The sequence below is a fragment of the Athene noctua genome, chromosome 2 (assembly GCF_965140245.1).
Source record: "Athene noctua chromosome 2, bAthNoc1.hap1.1, whole genome shotgun sequence".
NCBI classification, from domain to species: Eukaryota; Metazoa; Chordata; class Aves; order Strigiformes; family Strigidae; genus Athene; species Athene noctua.
The window spans coordinates 5,281,525-5,304,165 of NC_134038.1; the positions used below are offsets into that span (position 1 = coordinate 5,281,525).

A 22,641-nucleotide genomic window follows, 5' to 3' on the forward strand; every position below is an offset into this window, starting at 1 on the left:
GTAACCCGGCCATCATTCATCCTCTGCCCTTCGCCGGCTTCAACTGAGAGACAAGAGTACAAGTAATTGGTCTTTATTACAGACAGGTACAAAACTAATTAGTCAAAAAGACCAAAGCCCATGTCATCATCAGATTCCTCTGACTCTTCCTTCTTTTCCTCTTCTTTCTTCTCCTCAGCTAGAAAAGGAGAAAGGAATCAGGTTTTTAACATTTTTATCAGCTCATAAGAGTCACTTGCCACAACAGATTTCACACACAGTGAGATGACATCAAGAAGCAAGACCCAAGAGATCCTAACAAACTGACAACCCAGAGACTAGTGTCTTTGCTACTAGAAAAGTGGTTTTGTGCCTTCCAAATTCATTTGTATCAAAGTTAAAAAACTTTTAAGAGATCCTGATGATACACTGAAAGATCAGCCTTAACTCTGAGGTAACACTAATCCTGTACCCTGACTCCAGATCTCTAAAGGTGAGGGTCTGGTTTGCTCTAGAACATCCACATGCATATTGTGAAGCACAAATCACATTAACATTGCAAGAGTCGAAGAGCCAGGCTGACTCTCAAGCTGAGGAGCAGCTTTGTGAAATGAACCAAGTGTTTGTTCCAGCAGATGGCAACCCGGGATCCCACTTACCAGGGGCAGCCCCGCCCGCGGGTGCAGCGCCGCCCGCAGGAGCGGCTGCAGCTGGAGCGCCACCGCCACCAGCTCCCACGTTACAGATCAGGCTTCCGATGTCGATGTTGGCCAGAGCCTAGGGACAAGCAGCAGCAGGACGAGCCTCGTTAACACCGGGCAGGCAGGGCAGCTTCGCTCCAGCCCCGCGCACCCGCTCCGTCACGGCATGAGGGCAGTGGTGGAACTGCAGCGTGACAGACCAGCGGGATGCTTCACTCCCACCGGAGGAGTCACCGTAATTCAGTGCTTTTTACATTCGTTAAAGGTAGCGTTTCAAAGCTGAATTTGTAAAGGTCTATTGCTCACGGCGTCACCGCTGGGGAGCTGCTGGTTGGTTGTGATCTATTCCGCTCTGGTGAGACCCCCCCTGCAGTGCTGGGTCCAGCTCTGGGACCCCCAGCATAAGGAGGCCACAGACCTGCTCGAGCGGGTCCAGAGGAGGCCACAAAGATGCTCAGGGGCTGGAGCACAGCCTGTGAGGACAGGCTGAGAGAGTTGGAGGTGTTCAGTCTGGAAAAGAGAAGGCTCCATCCAAGGAGATCTTAGAGCGGCCTCCCAGTGCTTAAAGGGGCTACAGGAAAGATGGGGAGGGACTCCTGATGATAAGTGTAACGACAGGATGAGGAGTAATCGTTTTAAATTAAGAAGAGGGTAAATTTAGACTAGGTAGAAGATAGAAATTTCTGTTAAACGAGGGCGGAGAGACACAGGACCAGGCTGCCCGGAGAGGCGGTAGATGCCCCCTCCCTGGGGAATTCAAGCTCCAGCTTCCGGGGCTCTGAGCAACCCGGTCTCCTTGAGGAAATCCCTGCTCAGGGCGGGGGGGGGGGGTTGGACTAACGACCTTTAAAGGTCCCTCCGACCCAAACCCTTCTGGGATCTTACGGCCTGCACCCGGCGCTTCCCGCCGCCGCCTTCCCCCTCCCAGCGCCCGGACGCGCAGGGCCCCCGCGCTGCCCCTCGCCCACCTTCGCGAAGAGGCCCGGCCAGAACGGCTCCACGTTCACTCCGGCCGCTTTGATGAGCGCGTTGATCTTATCCTCCTGCAACGAGAGCGGCGCTCAGCAGCCGGCCCGGCCCCGGCGCCTCCCGCCCCGCCGGCCATGCCGCGGCTGGCCGCCATCTTGTGCCGGCGGGGCCGGGGCGCCCGCACTCACCGTGACGGTGACCTCGTCGTCGTGCAGGATGAGGGCGGAGTAGATGCAGGCGAGCTCGGAGACGGAGGCCATGGCGGGGCGCGGTGCTAGTCGCCGGGTGGGACGGCCTTAGCTTCAGCTGAAGGACACAGCACCTTGGGCCGCCGGGGAGGGAAAGGCGCCTCTGTCTCCGCGGGGCCCTTATGAGGGCGCCCGGAGCCAATCGCGGACGCGGCGCGCTGAGACGCAACGAAGACGTCAGCGCCGCCGTCCAACCCGTGGCGGGCAGGGCAGTCCCGCCCCGTGACGTCAGGGCAGCGCTCGGCCAATCGCAGCTTCCGGGGCAGCAGCGTCGGCCGGGCGGAGGGACGGCGCGGCCGCCATGGCGCGGCCTGGCCCAGCCGGCATCAGCCGCGCTCAGCCAGCCTCGGGCGGCCTGCGGGCGGCCTGCAGGCGGCGCTGGGGCTCCCTGCCGGCTCCCTGCCTGCGGCGTGCCTGCTCCCTGCCTGCTTCGTACCTGTGCCCTGCCTGCGCCCTGCCTGCTCCCTGCCTGCTCCCGCTCCGTGCCTGCGCCCTGCCTGCGCCGTGCCTGCTCCCTGCCTGCGCCCTGCCTGCTCCCGCTCCGTGCCTGCGCCCTGCCTGCTTCCTGCCTGCTCCCTGCTGGCGCCCTGCCTGCGCCCTGCCTGCTCCGGCGCCGCTACTGCCTTCCTCTCCCTGGGGTCACCGCGGCCCGTGGGAAAGGCCCTTCCCGGGCGGGCAGGAGTCCTCCGCGTTAAAGATGTTGTCTCCTCGGAGAGATCTATTTTTTTCTTCCCCTTCTTGTAAAAAAAAAAACCCAAAACAGCCTTAAGGTGTGTCATTTTTACACACAAGAGAGGGAGTGTGGGCTGGGAACTACCAAAAAAATACCATGCGGAGTATTCACCAGAGCTGACACCACTGACTCAGCGATTGATGCCCTGGCCGAGGGGCTGGGCCCTGCCTGTTCTGCGCGTGGGGCTGCGTCCCCAGACCCCGCATGGAGATACAAACTAATTCTACTCATTTTCCATTTTTAATTTTACACTTACAAATTTTATATTTACTCATTCTCCATTTATGTCAGAATCCAGAACTGCCAATTTTTGGTCATGTTCTCCAAAAAAAAACTATATACCATGTTCTGGGTTTAATAAGTGCTGTTGCTTCGGATGTCATCACTTGGCTAAATTTTCTGTAATGCACATATGTAAAAAAACTACCAAAGGGTGTAGACTGAACCATTTGTGAAAACTTCACCCTTCCCGACTTCTGCAACCTCGCCAGCCTCAACAAATTCCAGCATTTCAGAGTCCTGGGACACAGGATGGGTTTAGAGCCCTGAGGAGGCGCCTAGAGGAAGGGCTGAGCCGTGCTCTATCTGTTGCTCTTTCAGCAGGTGAAGTCCCTTCAAACAGGTAACACGGAAACCAACAGGCGTTTCAGCTGGGCCAAATGCAGCTGAATCAGGACGGCGTATTTTTATTTTAAATGGTGTTTGGACATGTTTGTCATTCCTTCAGAAAGATGAGAGATTGGTTTGAAAATATTTCTTTCCAAAGGAGCATGAGAAAATAGTTATTTTGAGTGAGAGGTGGATACTTAACTGAATCAAAATATCTTCCCCACCAAAACAGCTTTATATTCTATTTATATGCAATCAACTGACTTCCAGACAAGAGTGAAGTTACTTAAAATAAAGAGTATTTTTTCAGAATGTTGAAGTGAGCTGCTCCGCGGCTGGCCTGGTCTGCAGCAGAGCACAGATCTTGGCGCACGGGGGTTTCCTGAGGCAGGGAAATGCCAGGGCAGCAGAGAGATGCTGCCGAGGCCCGGGCATTGCCAGAGCAACTGCGGCCACCCCCACACCTACAGAACACAGCCCGGGCACGCCAGTGGCCAGAGCGGGCGAAGGATGTGGCGCGGCAGTTTGTGCGGGAAGGTTGTCATCACCCTGCCAGCTCTGCAGAGAGCCCTGGGCAGGCTGGAGCCATGGGCTGAGCCCAACTGGGGGAGTTTCACTGAGGGCAAATGCCGGGGGCTGCCCTTGGGCCACAACAACCCCCAGCAGGGCTACAGGCCTGGGGAGGAGTGGCTGGAGAGCTGCCGGTCAGAGAGGGACTGGGGGGGTTGAGAATAAGCCAGCAGTGTGCCCAGGGGGCCAAGGAGGGCAATGGCATCCTGGCTTGTGTCAGCACTGGCGTGGCCAGCAGGGACAGGGAAGGGATCTGAGCCCTGTGCTAGGCACTGGTGAGGCCGCCCCTCGATTCCTGTGTTCAGTTTTGGGCCCCTCACCCCAAAAGGCCATTGAATGACTCCAGCGTGTCCAGAGAAGGGCAACGGAGCTGGGGCAGGGTCTGGAGCACAGGTCTGCTGGGAGCGGCTGGGGGAACTGGGGGGGTTTAGTCTGGAGAAGAGGAGGCTGAGGGGAGACCTCATCGCCCTCTACAGCTCCCTGAAACCTTACCTCCTCCCAGGAAAAACCATGCAGCCAGGCAGGTCTCAGGCTGCAGGCGTGCCAGAGCCTTTTCCTGGTGAGCGATGCAGGAGCAAGAACAGCGGTGTGAGGTGTGACCAAGGGGAGGATGTGCCCAGCTTGGTGACAGAGCTAAGAGAGGAAGTAGAAAGGTTAAGGAGCATCAGGGAGTCTCAGAAAGAGGCTGATGGAACAATGCTCTGCCACCCTCCTTGAGACACAAACAGGAACAGCTACCAGAAAAAAAAAAAAAAAAACAAGATCAAGGGAATCCTGTATCCTTCCCCCTACCAGGCTGAAGGCAAAAGCTTAAAGGAAAGGAGTGAACTAGAGGCAGGTTCACGCTCAGAGTGGCAGGCAATCCCCTCCTGGCCCACCTCACCTTGCCAGGTCCTCGTACAACAGGTATGAGGCTCTGGGTGTGGAAGGCCAGTCGGTGGATGATGGTCCATCTACACCAGAGGTGTGCCAGGGTCAGAAAGGGCCACCCCCAGTATCACCTCCACGAGGAAGAAAAGATGGGTTACAGTTGTGACTCCCTTCTGAGGGGAACAGAGGGTCCAATATGATCATCTTAAGGGAATGTGCTGCCTCCCTGGGGCCCGGTTAAGGACATCACTAGGGAACTCCCTAACCTGGTACAGCCCTCAGACTGTTACCCGTTGCTGCTCTTCCTTGTGGGTGGCGATGAAGCTGCAGTGATGTAGTCCAAGGGCAATCAAGAGACTTCAGGGCCTTGGGAGAGTTGGTAAGGGAATCTGGAACACAGGTAATTTTTTTCCTCTATCCTTCCAATTGCGGGTAGTGACATTGGAAGAAACAGACGGACTCAGACTATTAATACCTGGCTGAATTTTGGGTTTTTCAGTAATGGGATGGTCCACACGGCACCAGGCCTGCTGGCATCGTATGGGATTCACCTTTTTTAAAGCAGGAAGAGGGTCTTTGCTCATGAGCTAGCAGGGTTGATTGACAGAGCTTGAAACTAGACTTGAATTGGGGGGGGGGGAGAATATTGGGCTCACCCATGACAGACAAGCCACAGGATGACATGTGAAGGTTAGAGGGATGGGGTGCTAGTGAGAGCCCTCAGTCTGTGCTCTGAGACTTGCTGGGTACACTGGAGCACACCTTAAGTCTTACAGAGCTGAGTCAGGGACTCATGAGATAATAGGATCCAAAAGTGAAACACCTCAAAGGAAATAAGGGGTGTTCCTCTAAGAAGGTGATGTGGCCTCCACACCAATGCATGCAGCATGAGCAACAAACAGGAGGAGTTGGAAGCCACCATGCTGCTAGAAAGCTGTGACTTAGTTGCCATTTCTGAAACTTGGTGGGACAGGGAGGTGATTTGAGACAGCCAGTGTGGCTTCACCAAGGGCAAGTCTTACCTAACCAACCTAGAGGCCTTCTATGGTGGAGTGGCGACATCAGTGGCCAAGGGAGGAGCTACGGATGTCATCTAGCTGGACTTCTGTAAGGCCTTTGACATGGTTCCCCCACAACACCCTTCTCTAAATTGGCGAGATGTGAATTTGATGGGTGGGCTGTTCAGTGGATGAGGAATTGGCTGGATGGTCACATCCAGAGGGTGGTGGTCAATGGCTCAATGTCTGGATGGAGATCAGTGAGGAGTGGTGTCCCTCAGGGGTCCGTACTGGGACCGGTATTGTTAATATCTTCATCAGTGACATGGACAGTGGGATCGAGTGCACCCTCAGCACGTTTTCAGATGACACCAAGCTGAGTGGTGCAGTTGACACACCTGAGGGCATGACATGCCATCCAGAGGGACCTGGACAAGCTGAAGAAGTGGCCCATGTGAAACTTGTGGGGTTCAACAAGACCAAGTGCAAGGTCCTGCACATGGGTCAGGGCAACCCCCGGTGTCAATACAGGCTGGGGCATGAAGGGAGTGAGAGCAACCCTGGGGAGAAGGACTTGGGGGCACTGGGGGATGAAAAACTGGACACGAGCCAGTAATGTGCACTCACAGCCCAGAAAGCCAACCGTGTCCTGGGCTGCATCAAGAGCAGTGTGGCCAGCAGGTCAAGAGAGGGAATTCTCTTCTGCTCTGGTGAGATCCCACCTAGAGTGTTGCATCCAGCTCTGGGGTCCTCAGCACAAGACAGACACAGACTTGCTCGAGTGGGTCCAGAGGAGGCCACAAAGATGCTCAGGGGACTGGAGCAGCTCCCCTGTGAGGACAGGCTGAGAGAGCTGGGGGTGTTCAGCCTGGAGAAGAGAAGGCTCCAGGGAGACGTTATTGCAGCCTCCCAGTACTTAAAGGGGGCCTATAAGAAAGATGGGGACAAACTTTTTAGCAGGGCCTGTTGCAGTTGGACAAGGGGTACTGGTTTTAAACTAAAAGTGGTTAAATTTAGACTATATAAGGAAGACATTTTACTGTGGGGGTGGTGAAACACAGGCACAGGTTTCCCAGAGAGGTGGTCGATGCCCCATCCCTGGAAACATTCAAGGTCAGGTTGGACAGGGCTCTGAGCTACTTGATGCAGTTGAAGATGTCCCTGCTCGTTGCATGGGGGCTGCACTAGGTGACTGTCACATCCCACTCAGACGAGGAAGACAAGTGACTCAGATTCGTAAATCCCCAGTGGAGTGGACAATGGTGAGACAAGTCTCAAAGTCCATACACAAACTCTTATTAATTTCCTGCAATGTATTAATTGGATAGACAATAATTGACTAAGTATATTACAAAGTATGGCAAGCGGTACAATATGTCTTGCATTACGTAATGATAACATGGAAAAGTGGGGAAAAGAGCCAAAGAGAGATAGAGCTAGAGATGGGAATAGAAACAGAGATCACCAGTTTGGGTTCCTGAGTTGGTCCTGCCAATGAGGGTTCCAAGGACTTATCCATCTCTTTCACTTCCCTTCTTCTGTTAGCCTTGCCTCCCCTCAATTTATACAGACTTGCCTTGGGTCCCTCCCCTGACCCACATACCTACGTATCCCATGTGTGGGGAGGGGTAAGTTGTTTCATGGGATGCTGTTAAATTAGCATGATCTTGTTAATCTTAATTAGCATATGTGGAGTGTCAACTTTAATATGCATTTTGCAGGTAATGAAGCAAAGGTCATTCACTGGACAAATGGCCCTTGACACTTTACAAGATGCACCAGAGCAGAACTGTCTTGCCTTCACAGGGCTCCCCCCTCCAGCTGCATCCTGTGCATCCAGGCAGCCTTATCAGCGCCAGACTCCACATGATCCACCCCGTGACTCTAGTTTCACTACTTGTGAGTGTTTGAGACATTTCTCAACTCAGAGGGCCCCTGGCCCCCCACCATCACTTATTTTTACTAAGTCTTGTCTCTCACAATGGCTTCTGAAGGTCCCTTCCAACCCAAACCATTCTATGATAAATAAGTTGAATTTTCAAAAATAAGCTTGGGCAAAATAATTCAAGGATTTGCAAAAAAGCCTGAAAGCTTAGAATCCTAAAATGACAATTTTCCATTACCAGCAAAGTGTACCCAACAGCCTACTGTTGTAATGCTCCTTTATACAAATCTGATGATTTATTAGACCATTACAAGTAAAAACTTGTAGGCAAGAGGGACTTGACCTCTTGTATCCATCCCTTCCTCACGACCAGAAACAACTCAAAAGTTTCACTAAATGAAGATTTGACACTACTTACTGCTGAAGATGATAAATACAGAGTGTGGAAGTGTCCAGCTTGTGGGTGTTTAACCCTATTAGTGGGGTCACCAGCTCTGAATTTAAGCGTTTTACTTAAATTTCCTACACAAGGCACAGGACAAATGTCTACATTTTTAGTACCTAACTTAAAGTAGCAAATAAATGCATCCATCCATTAGGATGTAATATCCTGGAACCCCTGTCATTGTTAGGTGCTTGAGGATGGGATTTCACAAATGACTGGCAGGCCCCTGCCCTGTCTGTCCCTCACGCCTGCTGTGTGAAAGCACTCAGAGCTGTGCCGGTAGGTCCATGAGATGATCTGAGTGAAAATAGCAACACGGAAAGAAAAAGAGTTCCCTTCAATCAAATGAACTCGCCAGTGATGGTGGCCTGGGAAATGAGTAACTGGAGTGTGCAAACTAACAACAAAATTATAGGCTTTATAGAGACCAGGCAGAATTTGTTTAGGAAGGAGGTTCATCTGTAGTATATAACAACGTTTCAAATAACAGTAACTTTAGACATAAAGTAATAGCTATGTGAGCAGCTATTGGTCTAATCTTCAGTTCCTTCCTCACATACATAAATGTATTCTGGTGTGGGATCCACTTAGGAGGGAATCTGTCTTATTTGAATAGCTTAGACACCAGGTGTCTCATGCTGAGAAACCCAAGTTAGATTCAGCATCTGAAACATCTGCTCCACTGAAAATATCCTGCCATAAACAGAAAGTAACTTACTGTGCAGGATTTAAATAATGGCTGTATGTCACTGCTCTCTTTGGACAGCAGAGGAAATCTAGCTTCACTCAACTTGCAGGTTCTCTGTATTCCAGCGGTTCTTGTTGCAATGATCAGCATGTGTAGTGCTGTTGTACTGGATACATTTGGGAACAGTATGCACGTGTTCCTGTTGCTTATGGCTATGAAGAAAGGTGAATGATGGGGGGCAGCTTTTTCTGTTCTGCTTTGGTGGTGGAAGTAGGAACAGAAATTTGTGTGGGCCCTAACAAGAGGGAGGAGGAACACTGGTAATGGTTCTGATATACCAGTCCTTAAGCTAAAAAATGATTGCAAATGCACTGTCAAAAAATAAAATATGAAGACCTAGAATTTAAACGTGACATTCACATAAGTTTAGGCTTTGGTGTGTAAAGATGATAATTAAATGAGATTTGCCTACATCCTTGCTTCATGGCTGTCTTGCTGCATCTGTTGAGTGACACTGATAAGGCTGCTCTGTAGGGGCTTGGAATAAAGTTATGATGAAGACAAGCCACTATGTAATAGTAAGATGAAAAAACAGGCTTTCTGCTTCCCAAAGCTTTTTGAAGCCTGGCTATCCAGTCAGGATTGCTGGTTAATAAAACTGAATTCTGAGGCAGACCAAGGGGTAAGGTCCAGAAATTTGCAGTGGTGTGTACTTTTCACCTCTGATCCTGTAACTGTCTATACTCTGTTCAACCTACTTAACACATCGCCATCCTTTTGGAGCAGAACAGCCTCCATTCTAGATGTATCTATATCAAGTAGGTGAGGGGCTAAAAAAAATGCCGAAAAACTGTACATGGTTCTGCGTATTCTACAATTCCAGGCTAGTGAGTTACTTCCAGGGTGATGAGTTACTGGGCCTTGGTCCAGAAAACCAACGTTCCGGTTTAGGATGATAATAAAATCGTGTTGCTAGCAAGCTGTTGTAGGACAGCACAGGAGTGTCTTCATGATAAATAAAACTTGGGGATGAAACGTCCCTGAGGTGGGTATTTTACACCCAGAGGATGGTAAAGAGCAGTGGTAGAGATTTGGCTGGATATGCTTGTGCATCACTTACTTCACAGCCAAGAAAGGAAAACGTCAGCAAGGTGCAGATGAACTGAGGTGATTCTTCCTTTCTTAAAACAGCTTTTTCCCAGCTCCGAAGATTTCACTTTTTCAAGAACCAATAACTGACCGTAAATGAGTTACTGATGGTTTGGGGAGCCTTCGCCTTCCGCCCGCACCCATAGTTTCAGGGCCCTTGCTGTTATCCCACACCTAAACATCCCAGTGTGAGACACCTGGTGTCAAGTTCCAGTTCACAGAGCAACCTCTCAAACAAGATGGTAACAGGTCTGATATAAACCAGGACTGGAGCCTTCTGGGGTTAGTATGAGCCCTGTGGCCTGTTAATAGCAGGACAATAGTATTTTCACCAGACATTGGGTACAGAATTGCTTATGTAGTTATGCTGTATTAGCATGCGTATGTTTGATTTCAAAACAAGTTAGCATTAAAGTCTGCACAGTGATTGTTCCATGGTTCTAGAAAACTGCATCATGTTGTGACTCAATGCTAAGGAAGCAAGGACAAGTAGGGTAGATGAAATGGCAAAGTCTCGTATCTGGGACTTGAAGACAACATTTCAAAACATGAAACAACACATGAGTTAAAAACTTTGCCAGGTATAAGACCAGCAGGTAAGGGAGTCATTTGCATGCCCAAAAAGGAGAAGAGATATGACTGCTTGATGGAAAAGAAAAAACAAAAAAGCAAGATTCCCTTAGCCTCTAAATCAGCTTTGTATCGCCTAGAATCACTTACCTCTTCTGTATAGACACCATAGTCTCCTAAAGGCAATCACTGTGAGAGGACTTAAAAGTAGATAAACAATTTTAAGTTGCCTTTCTTACTACAGTCCCACTTAATCTCTATAAGGTTCCCTTTCTTTCTCTAGTAGTTCATTATTTTTCTCTTGTTTAATCTGATCAAATGGTCTAAATTGTTTATTGGCCCTGGAAGGATCCCAGTTTGGCTATACAAACCTGGTTTTAGCAATTAGCCACACTAATGAACTTGAGGTTGTTGCTCATCATCAACAGGGTAGGGAGGCTCTACAGAAGGATCTGGACAGGCTGGATCAATGGGCCAAGTCCAGCTGTAAGATTCAACAAGGTGAAGCAGCAGGTCCTGTGCTTGGGTCACAACAACCCCACACAATGCTACAGGCTTGGGGAAGAGTGTCTGGAAAGTTGCCCATTGGAAAAGGAGCTGGGGGTGTTGGTCGACAGCTGACTGAATGTGAGCCAGCAGTGTGCCCAGGGGGCCAAGAAGGCCAATGGCATCCTGGCTTGTGTCAGCAATAGTGTGGCCAGCGGGGACAGGGAAGGGATCTGAGCCCTGTACTTGTCACTGGTGATGCTGCACCTCAAATACTGTGTTGAGTTTTGGTCCCCTCACTACTGAGGTGCTGGAGCGTGTCCAGAGAAGAGCAACGAAGCTGGTGCCGGGTCTAGAGCACAAGTCCTGTGAGGAGCGGCTGAGGGAACTGGGGGGGTTTAGTCTGGAGAAAAGGAGGCTCAAGGGAAACCTTATCATTCTCTACAACTACCTGAAAGGATGTTGTAGCGAGGTGGGTGTCAGCCTCTTCTCCCAGCAAGTGATAGGACAAGAGGAAATGGCCTCAAGTTACACCAGGGGAGGTTTCAATTGGATATTAGGAAAAAATTCTTCACCAAAAGGGTTGTCAAGCCCTGGAACAGTCTGCCCAGGGAAGTGGTGGAGTCACCATCCCTGGAGGTATTTATAAGAGGTGTAGATGTGGTGCTCAGAGACATGGTTTAGGGGTGGGCTTGGCAGTGTGAGGTTACCAGTTGGACTCAGTGATTTTAAGGGTCTTTTCCAACCTCAGTGATTCTATGATTCCTGCAACACCTTCACCCAAAGGCAACACATTCAAGTCTTTCTGACTCTCAAAGGGAGGGAAGGTGTCGGTAGATAATCAGGTTGCCCTGATTTCATTTCATTCACTCTTCATGCGCTGTTAACCATAACATTCATCCCCTCCCGCAACTGTTTTCCACTGTTCTTTGCAGTTGCACCTCCTGTGCCATGCTGAGTCTGGTGTTTGGTTTTGTTTGTTTTTTTTTTTTTTATTTGACAAAACAGCTGTAGACCATTAAGTTGTCTTCTCCAAGTTTGTTCATGAACAGTCTCAGGTAGAGTATTTGCTTCCCTTCTCTTTTTTTCAGAAACTACTTTTCTCCCTAGCTGTTTTTTTTTGTCAGGTTGTTTTGTTTTGCTTTGTTTTCCTGGTAACTAGGTTATTACAACAAAGAACAAAACTGTTACTTCTTAAAACTGTAATAATCAGCATACCTAATGTATCCCCAATAGGTGGTGCTGCATCTTTTTATAGTGTTAAATTGTTGTATTGTTGGCCCTGATCATCTAGAAAAGTCAAGTCTTTCTTGAGTGACCACAAGTTAGTAATATAATAATAATAATAATAATAATAATAATAATAATAATAATAATAAAGACTTTGGGGGTTTGTTTGTTTGATTGATTTTTGTTCTTAATAAAGAAGTACTGCAATTCATTTGAAAAAAGAAACCAAGTGTGGCTTTGTAGCTTAGTAATTAGGACAGTCACCTGGTTGTAGAAAGACAAAAATCAGGTTTTGGTCCCACTACCATGGATTAATTCTGATTAAATCAGTAATTGTAAAATGATAATCAGTCCCTGGGGAGGGGACCAGAACCCTCAAAGTGTCTGTAACCATGTGAACACATTAAATCATAGTCATGATCTTCCTTTTTGTTCTGATCTCACTGATTTTATATTCTTATGCAAGGCAGAACACAGAATATGTGAGAGTCTAATGGACACACTCCAGGATAACCTCTTTCTCCAAGGCTTTCTGTACCATTCCCCACAGCCTCCTCCTGGAGAAACTGGTGTGTTATGGTCTAGACAAGGGGCCTGTGCAGTGGGTGGGGAACTGGCTGAGAGGCCACACCCAGAGGGTGGTGGGAAATAGCTCCTTTTCAAACTGGGAACCTGGCACAGCTGGGGTCCCCCAGGGATCGATATTGGGCCCAACATTGTTAATATCTTCCTAAGTGACCTGGGTGATGGGATCAAGTGTGCCCTGATGAATTTGCTGATGATCTCAAACTGAGTGGGGAGGTGGATACTTCAGAAGGGAGAGCCACCCTGCAGGAACACCTGGATAGGCTGGAGGAGTGGGCTAACAAGAACCTTATGAAGTTCAGCAAAGACAAATATAAGGTCTTGCACCTGGGAAACCATAATCCAGGCGTCCAGCACAGGCTGGGATCTACCCGGCTGGGAGCAGCTCTGTGGAAAGAGACTTGGGGGTCCTGGTGGACAAGCAGCTCAATAGGAGTGACCAGTGTGCTGCTGTGGCAGAGAAAGGCAACGGGATGCTGGGCTGCATCAACAAGGGCATCACCAGCAGAGAGAAAGAAGTCATTATCAATTCTGCTCAGCGCTTGTCAGGCCACACCTGGAACACTGTGCTCAGTTTTGGTCCCCGCTACACAAAAAAGCTGTGGACAGGCTGGAGAGGGCCCAGAGAAGGGCTGCAAAGATGATCAAGGGACTGGGCAGCCTGTCATGTGAGGAGAGGCTGAGAGAACTGGGTTTGTTCAGCCTTGAGAAGAGAAGGCTTAGGGGAGACCTTGTCACCATGCTCCAGTGTTTGAAGAGTGGCTGCAAAGATGGAGACTGACTTTTTGCAAGGAGTCACATGGAAAAGGCGAGGGGTAATGGGTACAAGTTACTCCTGGGGAGATTCCGACGGGACACAAGGGGAAAATTTTTCACAATGAGAAGAATCAGCCACTGGAATAATCTCCCCAGGGAAGTGGTGGATTCCCCACCCTTGGACACTTCTAAGATTCAGCTGGATGGGGTGCTGGGCCCTCTTGTCTAGACGGTGCTTTTGCCAAGAAAGGTTGGACCAGGTGAGCCTTGAGGTCCCTTCCAACCTGATATTCTGTGATCTTAAAAGTTAGTCCAGTAGAGAGCTGGAAAGTATGAGCTTAAATCTCCTCAGAGTCAAGAATAAAATTTACATCTTTCTGCTCTGAGTAAAATTTTTTTCGACTGTATCAGTGTTATCAAAGACTAAACGATATTTATAAACTGTGCTTTTAAAAATTAATTTAGTTTAAAAAGGGAAGGGTTGTTACTTAGTGAGATTGATGTATGTTTTCTCATCAAAAGAGAAGTTGTATCATTTGTCACTAACCTATTTGTATATAAAATATTTTCCTCAGATTGCTTCTGCTGATATAAATGATTTTTAAAAGCTGTTCCTAAATACCATCTTTGCTTCCAAAATTAGAAAATGCTTAGTTTTTCCAAACCTAATAATTCCTTCTTAGAGACATATCAGTTCTGGGAAATGTCAGCTTGAAATCCCATGGCTATGATAGGTATTGTGCCCAACAGTCACTCAATTTTTTCCTTTAAAGAAACCTGATTTTAAGTGTTTAAGCAGTTCTTATACTACCATATAATTGTCAATATAGCATATAAAGAGCATGTATGAATAAAGAATGGGTTTATAGAGCTTTCAAACCACTCTTTCAAACCATGCCTTTTCAAAAACTGAGGTCTTCTTGCGTGAACTTGCCTGGTAAGACATAATTAAGTTTCACTGTGCTCCAAAACACCAATTGTCAGGGACAGAAAGCATCAGAAATAAAGCAAGTGACATGGCCCAAAATGAGCGTGCATCCTGTTACTTCAAGAACTGAGGTAGAAGAAAGCTGTAACTCTCCTTTCCTCGGAAATGCTGCTGGAAGTGTGCAGTAGCATAAAAATAGCCTGCAGGAACAGCAGGACTTCTACATGAGAAAACAGTGCTTAAATAAAACTATTTAACTAATTTATTATTTAACTGATTGTGCAAGTCTGCAGTCATGTATACACAACGATAAGCCCTTCTGCTTATGAAGTGCTAAATCCACAAAAATCAGCTTTAAATCAATACGAGTATATTGCACTCTAGGATGTTCCAGGTATTAATTGCTGTTTTCAGGATGTCTTGTTTTCCAGGGAATTTCTGAAATCAATTGCAGAGTATCCTGTGGGGCCTGAGAGAAGTGTGGGATATGTGTTTATTGTTTTGTGAAACCACCTTTTATATTTCTTATATTTCACCTATCTTCTGTTGCTTGTTAGCTTGCTACTTTCAAACTGCTAACTCTTTTGCAATTGTGTGAGGTATCCAATGAAGTTCCACGTGGGTACATCCCTTCAGCATGTAAACTTCACTGGCTGTTGCTTTCGGGACAGGATTTCACAAGAAGAATGATGTAGAAAGGTGAGACAATTATCTGTGTTTATGTGTCCAACATTGGTCGGTTTGGGTTTTGCCCATATATAGGACAGAGATAGCCATTTTCCTGGAAGTGTGTATTGAGCTCATTCCACACATCTACAAACATGATTGGATGGAGATTAGCTTCAGTGCTGCTAGTCGGGGCATCCAAATTAGCCAGGTGGACTTTTCTAGAAACATATCAGTGTATTTTTTACTCTCTTGTACTTAAACACAGAAGGTCTAACAGGCATGACAGTAAATATAACATCAGAGGGAGCTATCTTCCTGATTAGACTGAAGGAAATTATTTAAATATAGCATCAAAACAATCGGATGTCGATACAGGGACTGCGTGGTTTCCCCCTGTCAGCTCGGCATTTAGTACCAATATAGCAGAAAGGCCAGATTTCCCTCAGATAACTCTCTTTTGGCACTTAATTTTGGGGATTTCTCCCTCCCCCCCATTTTCAGCCTCTGGTAAGATTATATAGCATGAACCAGAAATTATTGGTGGTTGTGCAAAACTGTTACCCAACTCCTCACAGAGATGAAAACAGCAACGCCTTTGCCAGCTCCCTTGTTTATCTTCAAAATTTTGCTAGAGCTACTTGGCTTTGCTCTAGAACGAAAGTTGACCCATGGTTTTGTCCTTTATTTGTTCATAGTTACTGGTAAATCTCTACTTTCAAGCAACTTGAGGAGCTTGGAATGCAGACAAATCCAAAAGCACTCCAGGGGAAACTAGTGGTAACAATGGTTTCAGGAGCAGTACACTTGAAGTGAAAGCTGAGCTGTTAATAGCAACCCTTGAATATCTACAAGTATGACCTAAACGGAAGAGTAAACGTATAGTTGATGCAGCTTTGGAACAGTGAGATGCTTCTATATCACTGCAAATATGAACTGATATAGGAGGATATGACTATGTTTGATGAAGCATAGAAGCCGTATGTTTGCCTCGTCCTTTGGCAGATAATATTTACTGAAGGAATTCAGTTGACTTTGAAGGGGCTTGACTGTTCTGGGATGAGAACTGCATTATTTTTTTAAAGGCTTCCACATCAAAATGGAGCAGGTGAGTGAAAGTGAAAATGATCATGGCTGTTATACTGTAATTCTGTAGGTGACACTTTCTGGTGGAAGTGAGCATCATTAACTTGTTCTTTGCCTCCTTAGCAGGTTTAAGATTTTTTTTTTTTTCCTACTTTCTGGTCCTGAAAGGAAGAGGTACCACTGAGGTGATTACAAAAGGGTGACAGTTCCTTCAGGAATCACTATCACTGATATCTCCAGGTTCTCAGTGCATCATACTGACCAACACTATGGCTCTTTCACATTATTGCTAGCTGGTATTCCTCTGTAGCAAACTTTACATATGTATGGCCAGAGATTATCTGGTTGTACAAGAGAGTGAGGTACCACACCACTGCTGGGTTTCATAGATACAACAAAAAGTGGATGTGGTATGGAGGTGTGAGATCAGTGAGGTGACTGATCTGAGGTTTTCATGGGAGTGTTACACAGAACCGTCTAGGTTGGAAAAGAGCTTGAAGATCATCCAGTCCAACCATGAACCTCACACTGACAGTCCCCAACTACACCAGAACCCTCAGCGCTATGTTTACCCTACTGCTAAACCCCTGCAGGGATGGGGACTCCACCACCTCCCTGGCAGCCCATTCCAACGCCCAACAACCCCTTCTGTTCCCTTTGTCTCACTGGGTGCTGCGGAGGAATACAAGTGAAACAATCAAATCCGGTAACAAGTAAACGGGGCGTTTAAGATCAAGCAGCACGTGTACTATTGATGCCAGTCCAGCATCCCTTTTAAACACACATAACTAGGCAAACTGTGTTGAAAGAGAGGTAGCGGAGCGAGAGCTAGAGGCACACGGTTATTTTTCAGTCTCACTGAAAGAACAGGTCTCCAGCAGTCCTGGCTGCAGCTTACACTTTGAGGACGTTGCACCTGCCTAAGGCGGAGGCTTGATAAGAAGGAGCCACGGTTCATCTCGGTGGGTGACTCCAGGGCCTTCGACAGGCTCCTGCTAAAAATGGTTCGCGCCTGGTTATCCGCCCGGCGGGCGCCGAGCAGAGCAAAGCACAAGGCGCGGGTGCTGCCGGCGGGGCTGGGGCAGAGCCGGTTGATGAAATTCGTGCGGGGGAGGAGACGGAGGCGGCTGAGCGGCGGGGAGCCCCGAGGGGCGGGCTGGAGGCGGGGGGCGCCCGGCGCGGCCCCCCCGCACGGCCGGGCTGCGGGGAGCGGGGCCCCTCGGGCGGGCGGGCCGGCCGCCCGCTTCCCGCCCGCCGCGGGGGCCCGGGCAGGAGGCCGGAGGAGCCGGCAGCGGGCGGGGCGGCCCTTCCCCGTGACCCCGCGGCTCCGCCCTCCTCCCCACCCACCTCCCCGCTCCTCAGTGCCGCCGAGTAACCTGGTTTCCCGGCGTCGGCCCGGCCCTCCTCCCTCTTTTCTTTTCTTTTCTTTTCTTTTTTTTTTTTTTTCCCCTTCTACCCCCTTTTCTTTTCCTTCCCCCTCCCCTTCCTCCTCCTCCCCCTTCCCCCGACAGCGCAGCCAGGGCTCGGGCTCGCTCCCTCCCCCCCTTCCCTCCCCTCGAGCTGCCGCCGCGGTAGGGACCTGGAGAGAGGCGCCGCCTCCGCCGCCGCACACGGAGACATGTACCCGGGAGCCACCGCCGCCGGACCCGGTGAGGCTTCGGCCGGTTTGTTTCCCTCCCCCGGGCCGCCGGAACGACTTTCTCTTTCTCTCTCGGGGCGGCGGGGCTTGAGCTCGGCGGCCGGGGGGGGGTGTGGGGGGTTGCGGAGGGGGGGGCGGGAGCGGGGGGTGTGAGGGGACTTGTGGGGTGAGTGGGGGGGTCTGGGGGGAGGTGAGGGGGGGTGGCCGTTGGCGCACGCGGCGCTCTGTCAGCGCGGGAGGCGGCACGAGCCCCTCTGCGGCCAACTCTGCCCCCCCCCGCTCCCCTCCGCGCCGCGAGGCGCCAGCGGCCGGGCGTTGCGAGGGGGGGACCCTGCGTGATGGCCGGCCCCCCCCTCCCGCCTTCCTCCTCCTCCTCCTCCCGCCCCGGCTCGGGCCTGGCTGGAGCCGCTGAGGCCGCGGCCGGCCGCGCTCGCAGGGGAAGGAGGGGTCAGGCCGCTGCCGCCACCTCGGGGAGGGCGGCGAGCGAGCCTGCGTGTCCGGAGGCCCCTTTTAGGGGAGGGTCGCCTTCCCCTGCCCTCCTCTCCCCTCCCTCTGCCGCGGCGGGAGGCTGGCCCCGGCCTGAGGAGGGGGGGGGCGAGGCGAGCCCCGAGGCGCCGGGGAAGGAGGGGCGGGCAAAGCGAGGCGAGGGGGGCTGCTCCCCTCTCCTGGGCGAGAGGTCGCCTCCCGGGGCTCCGGCAGCCGCCGCGGTGGCTGCGAGACGGCCGAGATCCCCCCTCCGCTCCCCTCGCCGGGCCGTCCCCGGGGTGTCCCCTCGGCTGTGCGCTACGTGCTGCCTTTCCCCAGGCCAGCGCTCGGCTGTTCCTGCCAACTCAGCCTCCTGCTGGCAGCGCGGGGTGGCCTGGGGTCTCCATTTCCTCCCTCCCACATCCTCGCAGCGGCTCCATCCTCCTGGGCTGGCCGGGGATACCCGTCTGCCCGCGCACAGAAGTTCAGGCCGCTGTGGCCGTGTTTCGCTAACAGCGTGTTTGTCAACTGCTCTGCTGCCCTGGTTTGTGTTGTTTAGATGTAGGTAAACCGTATCCAGATGTCGGGTAAGGGCTGGAGGAGGTTATCGGCTTCGTTACACGTCTTTGAGTTCCGTCATATAATGAAATCTGGGAGCAAAGGAGAGATGAGTGTGGAGAGAAGAAAGGTTATCAACTCACACAGGGACATTTAATATTATTTAGGGGAAGGATAGGTTAGTACTGTGGGAGTTCGTGTAGTGAGCATGGGACAGTGCTTTTATAGTGTTAGGCTGTTTCTGTGGTGAGAATTCTTATGTAGAAGCTATGATGTTTGGGTGACTGGTACCTAGTTTTCTTCTAGAAAAGGTTCAAAATAAATAGAACTTTATTTTATATTACTGTTCTCAACAGTTTTGTATAAAATCTTTTCCCTTGGAGGGATTATCTAGCAGAGAATAGTGTAGCGAAATATGGGACCTGTAGCTTAGATGTCTTTTACTGCTTCGTTTACAGATGCTTCTATCTTAGGATCCACAGATAGGTGCTGGCTTCTTTTTTTCTCTGATTTAATTCTTCTCAAGGGACAAGGATCAAGAAAGACAATCAGGATGATTGCTTTCCTCTGTACAGCTCCTCTGTTTTTACTTTCTTGCTTTTCTTTCTACAGTGCACAAAGGCTTTTTACTAGACACACCAGGAAGATAGGTCTGTGCAGCTGTGTGTATCCAGGATGATGTTCAAGGTTTTGCTTTCATGTGTAAGATCGTTTGTGGATTTCAGTACCAATAACTCTGTATAACTATTGATGTAATCATTTGGTGGCTTCTAGTGTCAGGTTCTCATGCTGAGGTACAGGTATACTTCCAGTTTACAGGTATTCATGGTGCTCAAGTTGTGCTGTTGTTGCTAAGGCTGTTATGTTCATCTCCTATTGATAGGATCTTTTTTGAAGTTATAAATAAGGAGCTAAATCATTGAAAATATTGCCAGTGTATGGGCTGAGTGTAGTTTTACATGTGGGAGTCTCTTTATCTTACTTATTTGCTCTCTGTCCAATCCTGCAGCTCTCCCTTCACTCAGAATGATCCTACTTCCACGGCACCAGCACTGGTGGCTGCTGTCAGGCTGCTATCAGGGACCCACGTTCGGTCTGTAACGGTATTTTCCCCCTACCAGAAAAAACCCTCTCTTCACCTCGGGCTCTTGAGAGAACAAATGCTATACTCTTGTTGAGTCCTAGCTTGCTACACGTCACTGGTGTGTGTCTTGGGCTCCTGCTATTTGCTCTCTCCAGCCAAGCTCATCTTATGTCTTGTTTACTTCCTAGTTTATCTCTCTGGCTCAGCCTTTTCCCCCTGCGCAGAGCTGGGCAGTGACGGTGTCTGTTCTGGGGTACGAGCTGTGAGTTTTTCTCCACATCGTGAGGTTCTCCGTTTCCTTCCTGTGAAATCATCCACAGAGAGCCTTAGCAGCACAGTGGCTTCTAGCAGTCCAGACAGCTTCCTGCTGCACGCCAAATCATGAGGCAGGGCGTTTGAGTAGAGTTTAAGAGAGCGTGGCTGTAGTGTGAACCAGTCTGGGAATGGGGACTGTCAGCAGGATGCTTAGTTGTGTTGTGCAAGGCTACGTGTGGCCTGTGAGCTGCCAGTGAGAGTCCCCTTCCGCACGTTAATCTGATACCTACAAAATGAATGTACGCTGAAATCTTGTTCAGAGGAGTGAGCAAGAAGTGTGGTTTTCAACCATTCACTGAGCTGCAGCTGCCGTGAATGCACGAGAGCTCCAGCCTCTACATGTCTGTCAGCACATCCTTGACACTGCTTAAACGCTCCATTCATGTCTCGGGTAACTTAGATCTTGCTGCTGTTTGCTCCTCCGAACGTCGCTGATGCATACGAACCACTTTGCTCTTCCAGCTCCTGTTGCCAAACTGGGCACCGCAGCCAACCCCGTTCTGAAGGTGCCTGTGGTGCTGGCCTCCTGCCAACGTAATCGCTCAATTTGCCACAGGGTTTGCTATTTTAATCTTAATTCTTTTTCTGGAAACAGTATAAAGTAAGTTAGGAGGCCGTATCTGACTAATTTAAAAAAATTGCTGCCTAACATGGAAACTGTGTTTAAACATGCTGTTACTTTAGGAGTAGGATGGTTTTTATACAAGAGGGGGACATCATGAAATCACTGTTTTCATGGCTATGAAACCTATGATCCCTGTTCCTTCTCCCGCAAATACTGTTTGAGTTCTTGACTTGGTGTTGAATTTGCTGAAACGTTGCTCTCATACACTTTATTTTTTCCTTCAAGAAACTATGAAAAGTAAAGAATCTGAAAATGTAAGAGAAAATGTTTGGCTTTTTTTAAGAAAAAGTTTTGATACATTTGGGTATTTTTCTAGGACAGAAAAATGTCAGAGGCATAATAAAAATACTGTTATCTAATTTAAAGAAGTGATTAAAACTTGCATAAACTTCTGTAACTTCCACTGTTTGCTATTCTAGTATGTATAAATTTTAAACTTTGCATGCTGTAGATTTTTAATCTTTGAAAGGGTATTTGCTTTCTGCCTGCTGCTCAAGGTTTTAATTTATTGTTGAAACAGCAGTTGTCTGAAAAAAGAGTGACTTTGTGAAGGGGATACTTTGCATGTAAAATATAACCTTTTATTCCTGACATGAAAAACAACTGTAAGTTCTCTGTATCAAACTAGAGAAACTAAGGTTATTTTCTTGCTTGTCGTTTAGTTGTAAGTTACCTTTTTTAAATTGTTGATAGACTTTTGAAACTTTTATCTTTCTTGATGTTTTTCAGTGCATGTGCTTTTTTTAACCCCCATGTATTTTCTTAAAGATATGTGATGATACGCAATGGTTGGATGTTGAATCTCTTCAGAACTCTTTGGTCCTAAAACGTGGTGCAGGGAAGGGTGTGCCTTACTTGGGGTGGTAGAAATGGCAACATCTTCATCTTGTGGAATTTAACTCCACCAGTGTCCTCTTAGCATGTGCCCCAGTAGCAGTAAGAACTCTCATGTACCTCCTGTCAAGGGTCTACCCTTCTCTTCTCAGAAAGGCTTTTTGTATTTTTTTTTTAGTGATGGATCTGGACCTGCTCTTAGTGTGCTAGCTCTGCTGGTATCACAGATTTGCCCAGTTTCTCTGGCTTAATTTTAGATGGTAAATTATGTTGAAATTCATTTTAAGCTGCCATACATAGAAAAGGAAATGAGAGCTTAATGTACAGCTTCATTGCTCTTCCTTTTTGCGTGAGAATTTTTCCTTGAATTTAAATTGCACTCTACAACCTACAAAATGCAGTATAGCTTTTTCAAGTGTATTGTTGTCGTGGCCAGTGTATTTTCCTGAGGAAGAAAAAGACTGAGTATTATTATGTTGCTTCAGCTAGCTGTGTAGTCTTAAGGTGGCTTAAAGATGAAGTAGTCATTTGATGAAAAGATAATCGATGTTGTATGTGTGAAACAAACTTCAGCCTTTCCTTAGTGAACTGAAGTATACTATTCGCTATATGAGAAGTGAAACATGTTTTTTTCAGCAATGATTCTCCTACTGACTCTGCAGTTACATGAGATTTTGTACACTTATTCTTCCTTTGTCTTGAAATTTTTCACTTTTGCAGAATCGTCGTGTGCTTATATATACTAGGGGTGTATTGTAATTTATATGGAAAGGCTACAGAGGAACTGTCAAACCTTCCAGACTTCCAGGGAAAGTACTTTGCTTTTACCATTTGTATCCTGCACTATTGCCACCAGCCTTTCTCTGTTTCTCAGAAGAGTGGGAAAGAGCATTAAAGGCTTTGACTATGTAGGGAAAAATATGTCTTAGATTATCATAATGATGGTCTGTTCTTCTACCCATTTTGAACA

At 48.5% G+C, this 22,641-nt stretch overlaps 2 protein-coding genes across 3 annotated transcripts in view; one reads left to right on the plus strand and one right to left on the minus strand.

Annotated features, from left to right (window-relative positions):
- Nucleotides 1–57: 57 nt before the first annotated feature.
- Nucleotides 58–2,030, minus strand: RPLP1 (ribosomal protein lateral stalk subunit P1). Of its 2 annotated transcripts, XM_074898384.1 has the most exons (4): nt 1,838–2,017; nt 1,649–1,723; nt 639–756; nt 58–178 (listed from the first exon to the last, which is right to left on the minus strand). In XM_074898384.1, the coding sequence occupies exons 1-4, from the start codon at nt 1,907–1,909 to the stop codon at nt 99–101; spliced, it is 345 nt and encodes a 114-aa protein (XP_074754485.1). In that variant the 5' UTR covers nt 1,910–2,017; the 3' UTR covers nt 58–98. The 2 variants fall into 2 exon arrangements, with proteins under 2 accessions (XP_074754485.1, XP_074754486.1); XM_074898385.1 differs by lacking the exon at nt 1,649–1,723 and having other exon boundaries at nt 1,838–2,030.
- A 15,648-nt stretch (nt 2,031–17,678) lies between these two features.
- Nucleotides 17,679–22,641, plus strand: part of AGO2 (argonaute RISC catalytic component 2) — a 53,604-nt gene continuing 48,641 nt past the window's right edge. Inside the window, exon 1 of the mRNA XM_074897566.1 lies at nt 17,679–17,800. Within this exon, the coding sequence (XP_074753667.1) occupies nt 17,770–17,800 (31 nt within the window). The 5' untranslated portion in view covers nt 17,679–17,769. The remainder of the gene's footprint in view (nt 17,801–22,641) is intronic.